Source organism: Ovis canadensis, chromosome X, assembly GCF_042477335.2.
Source record: "Ovis canadensis isolate MfBH-ARS-UI-01 breed Bighorn chromosome X, ARS-UI_OviCan_v2, whole genome shotgun sequence".
Taxonomy (NCBI): domain Eukaryota; kingdom Metazoa; phylum Chordata; class Mammalia; order Artiodactyla; family Bovidae; genus Ovis; species Ovis canadensis.
Genome location: NC_091727.1, coordinates 58,465,475 through 58,477,818, shown reverse-complemented (window position 1 = coordinate 58,477,818; position 12,344 = coordinate 58,465,475). Strand labels below are relative to the sequence as shown.

The following is a 12,344-nucleotide window of genomic DNA, read 5'->3' as shown; positions in this document are numbered from 1 at the left end:
CAGTAATAATGGTTATACCAAACAACAGGTGTAAACCGGACAAGGGGTCGCCCTAATGAAAAAGACAGAGTGTTATCGATAGTAATCTTGTCGTAAGTGTGTTATAGTAAGATCTGCCACCGCCGTCTTCTAGAAAATGGTTCTCACATATATATGTATCTCACATATTCTCTATCCATTCATTTGCCTATGTAGTCCTCATTTTTAGTAAAGAACAACTGTTACTGCATGAACACTGAATTTCAGAAATTTCAATTATATTTTCTCCTACAAAATGTTATTTTAAACCCAATGTCAGAGTTGACATATGTAAAACAAAATGAGGTTGGTTTTAGATGACATTGAGAAGCTGGAGAGGAAATGGAAAGGGACTGGCAGGAGCAAGGGCGGAATTGGTACTTTTGAAAGGAAGCAGATCCATGAAATCCGAATACATAAGGACAAAAACTATGGTGGGGGAGGGGCAGGACAAAAGAAGCACAAAATAGTAGGGAAGGAAATAACTAACTAAGAAAGCAAGCTGCCTGACGCGGTAGCGTGGCGTATGATCTAGAGTACAGGGATAGGGGGAGAAGGGCAGATAGCTCTCCTGCCAAACAGCCAAGCAAAGAAGACAATGGATACTGGCAAGGGCCATACTAGGAGACGGCATTTAAGTATTAAAGGGGCTTCTGTCAACTCTGCCTAAGCAACTCTAAAAGTGTAGAGACTTTTGTTGTTGTGGTTAACAAGCTCTCATTTCCAAATAAAAACAAATTCCAGATCATGTAGATGTTTATAGTGACTAGTTTATCTAAACATATATACAGGTTCAGTTGTAAGATGTTAACTAAAATTCTGTGACAAATATGCTTTTTCTTAAATACCAAGAACATTAGAGAATTAATGCAGAGTCCTAAGGATAATCTGTAGTCACTAAGGTTTTCTTAAGTCTTCACTTAAGATGCTGTTATTTCTAGCACAGGTAAGCAGGCACAGCCTTTCATATGATCAAACACTGGAATCTTTGCTACCCTAACAGCTGGCTTGCAAACAAGTAGCCAACCGTTTGAAGAATGTTTCAAGTGAACAACTTGCAAACCCCACGGATGGATAAACCCTCAGAATGCATTAACAACCATAGCAACTGCACAGGCTATTCTTCTGAAATGAGATCTCTCAAAGCAGTATAGTTCAAAATAAAAGATTTTAATTAAAATGGGCATAGGCACAATTTTCCCACCAATTTGTGTGTGTCAAGCATTTAGTGACCTTTTCCACTTGAAACAGTGAAACAGAAAACCGGATACCATGTTTCACTAATCACAGAGCCTTTAACTCAGGAGACAAGATCTCTGCTGACCAGAGCCAGTTGACAGGGAACTGAACTTGCTGCTCCAGTCTCCTGCTCTGTCTTTTGCTCCTTGATTCAAGTTTAAGAATGTTTCATTTCACTTTTGGTTTTGTCACTTTTGCCTGTGGGGGTTTGGGCCTGCTGACCCTGCCCACTTGAAGAGGCAGCCTGCTGTGCTGCTTTCTGCTTTAACACTATCCAATCAAATGCATAGTCATGTTGGTAATTCAGGGTCCTGAAAAGAATGCGGAAGAGCTGCCTCAGGTACGTGTAATCCGGGGCTTCCTCAAAGGACAGCCCGAGACAATACTTTAAGTACATGGCAAATTCTACAGGAAATCCCTGACATAAAACATCAACAGGTGTGGTCATCTTCATTTCGCTAATCTTTTCACATTTTTGCTTCATTGTTGCACCCTTTAGTCCTTGCCATGGCAGGCTGGCTCTGTTAAAATACATCAAAACATATCCTAATGATTCCATGTCATCTCGGCGACTCTGTTCCGTACCAAGATGGGCACTGAGGCTAGCGTAGGAAGGCGTGCCAGTGAAACCTTTACCGGATCTGTAGGGTATGTGTTGCCCTGTCTTCTTGTCTCTGTACCTCTTGGCCAAACCAAAATCAATAAGGAATAACTTCTTCCACTGCTGCCCAGTACCTATCAGGAAGTTATCTGGTTTAATGTCTCTGTGTATAAGATTCTGCCTATGCACGTATTCGATTCTACTGATCATCTGATCAGCTAACATAAGTACAGTTTTCATTGTGAACCTTCTTGAACAGAAATTGAAGAGGTCTTCAAGGCTGGGTCCCAGAAGATCCATGACTAGCACATTATAGTCCATTTCCTGACCATACCACCGTATCTGGGGGATGCCAACCCCACCTTGAAGGATATTATAGCGTTCCCTCTCGTGTAACAACTGGGGATGTTTCACATTCTGTGGTTCTAGTTTTACGGCTACCTCCTCATGGTTGGTGAGGTCTATCGCCAAATAAACGTGCCCAAAAGAGCCACACCCGATCTCCCGTACCAGTTTATATCTCCCTCCGACAAGGAAATCGGCCTCGGGTCCACTGCTGCTCGCCATCCTGAGAGACAAAGATGGGGGTGGGTTAAGCTCCGACACCTCTAAGGGGATGATGGACGCGTCTAAGGGGACGATGGACGCCCCTAAGACTCGTCCACGGAGCAAGGCTGTGAAGGCAGGCAGGAAACAGAAAACGCTGGCTGTTTCTCAGCGTTACAGGGCCCAGAATCGGCCAAGGGGAATCTGACCACCGCTACTGCCAGGTTTCTTTTCACCAGGCCACAGACTGTTGAGGGGGTTCTTACCGTTAGCAGGCTAAGCCTCTGGCTTCTGGCGGCCGCGGCCTCGCCTTCGCAGCGACTTCGGGGGCTGCTTCAGGGGAGCCGTGAAGTTACGGCGGCGACACCGCTGCCGCCACTGCCGCGGGCTCCCGCCAGGAGGGGCCCCGGTCACTCCACCGACGCTGCCATCTTGTTACAACGGCTGCAGCCAACGCAGAATGCCCCGCGTTCCAGGAAGGCGCTTCATGGCGCAGAGAACTCTGGGAAAGAAATCACGCGCGCTCTTAGAACCTTCAAGACAGATTATCTTCAGAGCCTTTCAAAGGCATCAGCCTGTCCTAGAAAAACAGATCTACTCCACGTCCCGCATCTACTCAGGTCACACATCTGAGCAGCTGTGATGTGGGGTTTCCTCCTCCAATGTCCATGGGCCCTCTCCTTGCTCCAGCTTGAAGATGACCGCTGGTTTGGGAACTTGGTTCCCTGTGAACAGGACACGATACAGGATTGGGTCCAGTTAATTGGGATTCAGGGCCTTTCAACCACACTTCTATTGGCTCTTCAGGAAAGTGATCCCGTTTCCCTGGGAATAGAGTCATAATCACAGAAGGGTAAAAGGACTGAAGTATCTCGGGCAAATCAAAGATGACACCATTACACACTTCAGATGCCCCAGAGCATTCAGCAGCTGAGAATGGAAGCAGCCTCTCTGAGGCCCCTGGCAGGCGCACAGGGCAGCTGTGCTCACTTACCCACTGCGCACAGGTGGCTGTAGGTCTCCAGTGTCACATCCTAGTACAGGCACCTCTGTACAGGGTCCACGTGCTGCTACGCCTCCCTGCTGAGGTCCACAGGGACGTCCTCGAATGACCCCTGTTACAATACAGTCCCATTCAAGGTGACATGGTCAGCACCGGGGGTTGGATGGAAGAGAACTAGGAAGTTAGTTGTCTTTCATGATTTTCGCCGTGATATGCTATGCTTATCAAATACCTAGTTATACCTAACATTGTGCAGGGTGAGAATATCTAAAGCTGTGAATTTCTCTTATTCGTCATGTGTTAAATTCAATCAGTAACTCATTATTCAGAAATTAAGGTTAAATTCTCTTTTCTAAAACTTCTAGTTCTTTTAGGAAATACCTAGAATTTATTTCTTAAACAGGCAGGTACCAGACATGCTAGGTTCTTTGGCCAGTGCTGTGTGCTAATTTGCTTCAGTCCTGTCTGACTCTTTGTAACCCCATGAACTGGAGCCCGCCAGGCTCCTCTGCCCGTGAGATTCTCCAGGCAAGAAAACTGGAGAGGGTTGCCCTTTCCTTCTCTGGGGGATCTTCTTGACCCGGGGATGGAACCCGAGTCTCCAGCATCGGCAGGAGGAATCTTTACCACTAGCGTCACCTGGAAAGCCTATCTGAGACCTCAGCAAAAACACAGTTATTCCTATTTCTCCCACCAGTTTCTTTGAGGCAATCTAGACTTCTTCAATCAAGCACCTACAAATTTCTCCAGCCTCTACCCGCTGCCCAATTCCAAAGCCACTTCATCTCTTTTTAGGTGTTTCTTATAATAGGACTCCACCCCCAAATGCAGAAAGCGGTAGTCTCCTAGGACTGTTGTAACAAAGTATCACAAACCGTGTGACTCAGAACAATGAGAATTTCTTGCCTTGCAGTTCTGAGGGCCAGAAGTCTAAAATCAAGGCGTCAGCCAGGTCATGCTCTTGTTGAAGGTGCTAGGGAGGGGTGTCTTCCATGTCCCTCTCCTGGTTTCTGGTGGCCTCAGGCACCTCTTGTCCTACAGAAGCATCACTCCAATCACACCGTCATCTACTCCTTGTGTGCCTCTGCACGGTCTCTCTTGTGTGTTTGTGTGTCTCTGTGTCTACACTTCCCCTTTTTGTAAGAATGCCAGGCATATTGGAGTAGGGCCCACCTAACCACCTCACTGTAGATTGATTACTTCTGGAAAGACCTGACAGGTTACTGCTGTGAGCCGTGTGCTACGCTGGGATTTGTGGTCTCTGGAGGAGAGACAGGAATTCGATCCAGGGCAAGAGACGAGGCCTGCCCACTAGAACCTTTTGGGTAACAGAATTTTATTAAAGTATGAGAGAGAGAGAGAGAGAGAGAGAGAGAGAGAGAGAGAGAGAGAAAGCTGCTGACATGACATCAGAAAGGGGCAGAAAGAATGTCCCCTTGCTACTTTCTGGCAAGGTGTTTTATGTCTGTTAGCAAGCTTATTAATCAGATAAGAGTGTCACCTCAAGGCTGAGGGGGTTTCACCAAGGCCCTCTCCCACAATATGCATTTTTGAGATAGGATGGCCCAAGGTGTGTCATCCCCCGGCCATAAAACTATTGGCATGAATACTGGTTTCTTGAGCCATTATCAGCCCAAGGGTTGAGAAAAGAAAAAAAAAAAAAATAAAGTTATTCTTAGGCAGAACCATTTTGAAGAAAGGCAGGTTGCAAAGCAAATACATGGTTTCATTAACATAGCTTAAGAACAACTTTTCCATAAGAAAAACATATTGGTTAGCTCATGGTAGAGCTAGGTGTCGTCAGCACATATAGAGAAGGAGAGAAAAAGCGTCTGCCACTTACAGTTTATTGTCTCCTGCCACTCTGGGACTTCTGGCCTTCCTCCCTGTTACCGTCTCAGGCCCTATTTTTAATTAAGGTCACATTCAGAAGCAGTGGGGGTTAGGACGTCAACATATTTTCTTGGATGGACACGATTTTACTCATAACAGAGTCCTCAAGAAGGAGGAAACAGACAGAACAGCCTCCATCTTGAAAGCAGGACTCCATCTTGGGCTGGACTGTGGACTTTGAGCTCTATGCCCAGTGTCTATGGAAATGACATACCAACTGGAAAACCAGGCCCCCGGGATGGAAGAGCCCCAGGGCTCGTACCTAGACTCCCTTTGCCCTGAAAGAATATCCTAATTATCTGTGTAACCAAGTAGAATCATAAATTCTATTATGCTAATTGGGGTATGACCACAGGCCTATTGACAATTGTCCACTGTTAACTACCTAGGCTTAAGGGATATGAATCACGGGTTAACTCTAAGTGTATCTTTCCTTTCCTTTCTTCAGACTAGTTTCAGGGAATTTGGGGAGGTGGGTTTGGGCACGTACACTTAGGGTATATAAGGTTTTCAGAAAAACTGGTCAGGGTCCTTGGCTAAGAGGAGACTCTGCCTTGGGCCCACCGGTGTAATAAACTGCACTCCACTATCTGCATTGTCCTTCTGAATGAGTGTGTTTCCCAGAACACGTGGCTACAACACTCATAGATTCACAGGGTAGCTGTGCATACCCAGTGAGATGAGGTGGCTGTGGTTTTCGGCATCATGTCCTGGTACAGGAACCTCTGAGCAGAGTCCAGGTCCTGCCACTCCTCTCTGCTGAAGTCCACGGTCATGTCCTCAAAGGACACTGACACCTATAACAAACACCAAGGACACTGACACCTGTAAACACAGCCCCATTTGGGGTGACCAGGTCAGCACAGGGGGATAAGGGAAAGATAGGAAATTGTTTTTAGTGATTTTTACCATAATACGCCACAGGCTATGCCTTTTAAAGGCCTACTTACATGTAATGTATAGAATAAAAATATCTTGTCATAAATTTCTGCCACCCATTGTGCATAACAGTCTTTCATTTTTGAAAATAATACTTTTTATTTGCTATCTATTTTATACATAGTAGTGTGTATACCTGACTCAGTTTGCTGTAGCAGAAACTAACACAGCAGTGCAAACCATCTACACTCCAATAATAAATAAGTAAACAGTGTGATTGAAAGGGGGGAAAATAATAATTTTGTCCAGGATTTGAAGTTTGTTCTACTTTGTTGCTCATGTTCATGGGAAATTTGTGCTTTATTCCTTTTTGAAGGAGGCACGTATACTTTATTAAAATTTATTTATGTATATATCTTTGTCTGTGCTGGGGCTTTGTTCCTGTGCGTGGGCTTTCTCTAGTTGTGGCAAGCAGGGGCTACCATCTAGGTGTGGTGTGAGGGCGTCTCATTGCAGTGGCTTCTCTCGTTGCAGAACACAGGCTCTGGCGCACACGGGCTTCAGTGGTTGGGGAGCACAGGCTCAGCAGTTTGGCTCCCGAGCTCGAGAGTGCAGCCTCAGTAGTTTTAACGCACAGGGTCACTTGAACGAGCGGCCCCTGCCTTGACAAGCAGACTCTTAACCATTGGACCAGCAAGAAAACCCAGCATCTACACTTTTTTTTTTTTTTCTCAATTGACATAGCTCCCTCTACTGCTGCTTTCATTTAGTCTTCAAAAATACAGCATTTTCTCTTGACGCCTTCTTTCTGGGTCAATTTAACTTAATTCCATAGTTGTCGGAAAACGTACTCTGTCTGATTTCAACACATGGTCTATCTGGAAGAATGTTTCATGTGTCCCCAGAAAAGAATGTATGTTCAGCCAAGGATGGGTGCAGTGTTCTCTAACATATAAGTCAGCTTGATTGAGTGTTGTTGAAATTTTATATCACTTTACTCATTTGTCTTCTACTTGTTCAACCAGTTCTTTGTCGACTTTGTGGTGAAAACTGAAACAGAGATGTTAGAAATTTATATTGCTATGCAAAGGAACTAGAATACACAAGCAGGGATTAGCACGGAGGATTTCTATTATGGAATGTTAGGACTTACTGTAACGCTACAATAATTCAGACAGTGTGGTATGGATGTAAGTACAGACACATATATTAATGAAACAGAATAGAGGGTCTAAAAAACAGATTTGCACACATATGGACAACTGTTTTATGAAAAAAGTGACAAAGTACTTCAATGGGGAAAAGGAAAGACTGTTTTAAAAATTGTGCTGGAACAAATGAATGAAGTCACTCAGTCGTGTCCGACTCTTTGTGACCCCATGGACTGTAGCCTACCAGGCTCCTCTGTCCATGGGATTTTCCAGGCAATGGTACTGGAGTGGATTGCCATTTCCTTCTCCAGCGGATCTTCCCAACCCAGGGATCGAACCTGGGTCTCCCGCATTGTAGACAGACGCTTTACCGTCTGAGCCACCAGGGAACAAATAGATAAACATTTTGGAGGAAAAAGCAAACCGTGATCCACACCGCACACCATATACAAAAGTTACCTTAAGTGTTCTCACCACACACACAAACACACACACGCACACACACAGTAACTCTGTGAGGTGAAGAATGTGCTGACAAACCTGATTGTGGTATGAAAACAGACTTACAGATCAATGGGACAGATGAGAAAATCCAGAAATAAGCCCACACATTGATGGTCAATTGATTTTTACCAAAGGAGCCAAGAATATGAAAAGGGAAAGGACAGTCTTTTCAATTAATGGTTTGGCAAAACTGGACAGCCACATGCAATAGGATGAAACTGGAACACTCTCTTACACCGCACATCAAAGTTAACGGAAAATGGATTAAAGACTTGACCATAAGACCCCAAACCACACAACTTCTGAGGAAATCAAAGATGGTAAGCTCCTAGACGTAACTGGTGGAGATAAATTCTTGGATTTGACACCAATATCAAAGGCAACAAAAGCAAAAATAAACGAGTGGGAATATACCAAACTAAAAAGTTTGTGCACAGCAATTGAGACCTTGCACAAAATGACAAGGCAGCTTACTGAATGGGAAAAATATTTGCAAATTGTATGACTGAGATGCGGTTAAAATCCAAAGTATGTGGGGCTTCCCTGATGGTTCAGATGATAAGGAATCTGCCCGCAATGCAGGACACCCTGCTTAGATCCCTGGGTGGGGAAGATCCCCTGGAGAAGGAAATGGATTTAAGGAAATAGAATTTAAATCCATAGATTTAAAATGTGTGCATTGGGTCGACAACACTTCAAGACAACGAGAGAGATAACCAGGCATTATGTGCCATCTGGAGGGATGAATTGAAAAGCATTCAATACCACTTCTGAAGTATGTTTGCCCAAAAATCGAATCTGGTTTGATCAAGCCTCTAAAATTATCAGTTCATATGAACATAGGGACTTGGGAACTATGAAATAACACCACAAGAATACAATTAGGAAATTCCAAAAGGTGGAACATAGTTCAGGGCAAATGGCCCAGCTGCTTCAACAAAAACATAGCCAGGGGTAGAGCCCATTACATCAGTTCCAGATTAAAAGGGACTTGAGAGATTATTGGGAGACTATTCTCCACAAATCTCATATTTCTGTGTATCTTTCAAGCAGACCGAAGATTGCCTTTTTCCCAAACACTCTTTTTGAATATTTATATAGTGAACAGCCTCAAAAGATAGAGTCTCCGTCTCCAGAGCAAAGGGCAAGTTATACTGGAAATTATGCTCAAGACATTTCTTCCTCAAGGCCAGGATCGGGAAAGACTCGACGCCCGTAAGCTAGGAGTGCTTCTCCTGTAATGGAGCCTACCGCACACGCAGGATTTATCTGGCCTTCTGCAACACCCTGTGGGGACTGAGGCTTAGGGAGCTCGTGGAAATGTTGATACTCTCACTGCCACTAACGCTGTGGGTATTCAAGTCTTTGTCTCTGACCCAAGAGTCTCATGTTTTCCAACAGCAGCCATAAGACCACGGCCAGCCACCTTGTTAGCTTTCACGGAGGAGAAAATATTAGACCCTATGCCTCAACTACGGAAGCCCACACACCTAGCCTGTTTTGGCAACAGAAGAAGCCTCCACAGTAAGTCCGCACACAACAACGAAGAGATGGCCCTGCTCGCTAAAACCAGAGAAAAGCCTACACACCAATGAACACCCAGCACAGACAAAATTAATAAAATAAAAAATAAATAAACAAACGAACCCATACCTGCCAACATCTTGACTTTAGCCCAGTGGGAGCCATTTGGGTCTTCAGAACTACAAGACTAACATTTTCTGTGGTTTTAAGCCAACGAGTTTATGGCAGTTTGCTACAGGAATGATGGAAAACGGACAGAGGCAAATTCAGGAGATCTGAGAGAAGTCTCTGGAATCAGTAGTGGAAATGTTGATCAAATTGTATGGTCAATAAACGGTCCTCCACTTTACTGCCAGTCAGTGAGGAGGAACTGAAGAAGTTATTGCATGCAAAGTACCCTGAAGTAGGTGTAAAGACAGCTGCCTCGACAGTGTTACAGTTGGTCTTAACTCTTCCAGGTGGGGGACTTCCTCACCAAACTGTGGTCAGTCTCAAGTGTAACTTATTGTACACACTCTCAAGCCTCTTATTGCAACAACTAGTACAGGCATACCTCAGGGATATTGTGGGCATTGCAGACCACCGCAACAAAGTGAATATTGCAATACAGTGAGACACAGATTTTTGGCTTCCCAATGCATGTAAAAGTAACCTTTATATCGTATTGTAGTCTACTAGGTGTTCAACAGCACTGTATCTTAAAAACAATGTAAATTAATTAATTAAAAAACTTTATTCTTTAAGGGCTTCACAGGTGGCTGAATGGTAAAGAATCCACCTGCCAGCAGAGGAGACCCAAGAGACGGCGTGTCCATCCCTGGGTCAGGAAGATCCTCCGGAGGAGGAAATGGTAACCCTCTCCAGTGTTCTTGCCTGGAACATCGCATGTACGGAGGAGCCTGGCAGGTTACAGTTCATAGTGTTGCAAAGAGTCAAACACTTCTGAGCACAGCACAGCACAGCACTTATGCCTAAATGAGGCTAACCATCATCTGAGTCTTAGGTAAGTCATAATCATTTTGCTGATGGAGGGTCTTGCCTTGATGACGATGGCTACAGGTTGATCAGGATGGTTTTTGCTGAAGGTTGAGGTGGCTGTGGCAATTTCTTAAAATGAGACACAAATGAAGTTTGCCTCACCGACTCTTCTTTTCACGAACGACTTCTCTACATCATCTGATACTCTTCTGTAAAATTTATTTTTGTATTGAAAGATAACTGCTTTACAGAATTTTGCTGTTTTCTGTGCTGACCTGCACTACCAAAAGAGTTCCTTAAGACAGAAGGCAAATGATACCAGATGGAAATCTACATCTACACAAAGGAATGAAGAGCATCAGAAATGGTAACTACATGGGTAAATGTAAATATTGTTCTCATTGTTTGGATCTCTTTAAAAGATCATCAGCGGTTTAAAATTAGAATATCAATGAATCATGCCACTTATAATATACTCAAATTTAAATATATGACAACAATAGCACAAAACGTGGGAGGGGCATGGAAGTATGTTGTTGTAAGGTTCTTGAATTATACATAAGATGGCATAATGTCAAGACGTTAAATTGTAATAAGCGAATGATATCAACACTATAAACGCTAAAACAACCACTAAAATAAAACAAGGAAGTATTAAAGCTCTTAAACATAACAAAGAATACAAAATGGAAGCATAAAAAATAATTAATTCAAAATAAGACAGAAATAAAGGGGGAAAGGACCAAGGAATTGATAGAACAAATAGAAAACCAATAGCCATATGGTAGATTTAAACACAACCGCATCTGTAATCTTATTATATGTAAGTGGAAAATAGATTTTCAAGTGGGTAAAAAAAAGCAAGAAATCCACTTTAAATATAAAGAGAAGATTAGGTTAAAAGTAGAAGGATGGCAAAACATGTACCAGGCTTTGCCAGGGGAAAGGGATATTTAGGGAGTTTGGTATGGAGAGGTACACACTGTTCTATTTCAAATAAATACTCAGTAAGGGCCTACTGTAGAGCACATGGAACTCTGCTCATTACGCAGCAGCTTGGATGGGAGGGGAGTTTGGGGGAGAATGGATACATGTATATGTATGGCTGAGTCCCTCTGCCGTTCACTTGAAACTATCACAGGATGGTTAATCAGGTATACCTCAATACAAAATAAAAAGGATTTTTTTTAAAAAAACTTTGAATTTCGATACAAATTTTAGAATCATCTTAGTCAATTTCTACAAAAAAAAAAAGCATAGTGTACCATGCTAACACTAATCTGAAGAATCCAAACTAATCCTTAGTGCTTATGCATGTGATAATAGAGCTTCAAAATACATGAAGCAGAATTCAGGAAGCAATAAATGTTTTTCTTATTATTTGGATCTCTTATGTCAATGTAGGGCAAAACCAATACAGTATTGTAAAGTAAAATAAAGTAAAAATAAAAATTAACAAAAATAAAAGATAATCAACTGTTTAAAACGGCAAGAATTAGAGAAGTCAACATTTATAATTGGAGATTTCAACAATACTCTAAGTAATTGATAAAAAAGTGGACAGAAAATCAATAAAGATACATAAGATCTGATCAACACTATTAAGCAAGTTGGCCGAATTGGCTTTTATAGAACACTCCACTAAATAACAGTAGAATACACATTCCTTTCCTTTTAAGTGCACACAGAACTTTTACAAAGCAGACTATAATCTTGCCCATAAAATACATCTCAATCAGTCTAGGTTCGATGCAGGATACAAGATGCTTGGGGCTGGTGCACTGGGATGACCCAGAGAGATGGTATGGGGAGGGAGGTTCAGGATTGGGAACTCATGTACACCCGTGGCGCATTCATGTTGATGTATCTCAAAACCAATATAGTATTGTAAAGTAAAATAAAGTAAAAAATACATATACATCTCAATAAGTATTAAGACATTCAAGTTATACAAACTACGTTCTCTAGCCACAGTAGAACTGAGTTAGAAACCAATAGAAAGGTAATT

The 12,344-nt window shown here is 42.9% G+C and overlaps 1 protein-coding gene across 1 annotated transcript; it reads right to left on the bottom strand.

Annotated features, from left to right (window-relative positions):
* Positions 1-948: 948 nt before the first annotated feature.
* On the bottom strand, positions 949-2,425 carry LOC138931049 (casein kinase I-like). The gene has a single exon (XM_070291737.1). It carries the CDS (start codon positions 2,423-2,425, stop codon positions 1,415-1,417), a length of 1,011 nt encoding a protein of 336 aa, XP_070147838.1. The 3' UTR covers positions 949-1,414.
* Between the last annotated feature and the right edge of the window lie 9,919 nt (positions 2,426-12,344).

Excerpts from the sequence above, each read along its gene's own strand:
- LOC138931049 (XM_070291737.1), bottom strand. The coding sequence starts at position 2,425 with ATGGCGAGCAGCAGTGGACCCGAGGCCGATTTCCTTGTCGGAGGGAGA.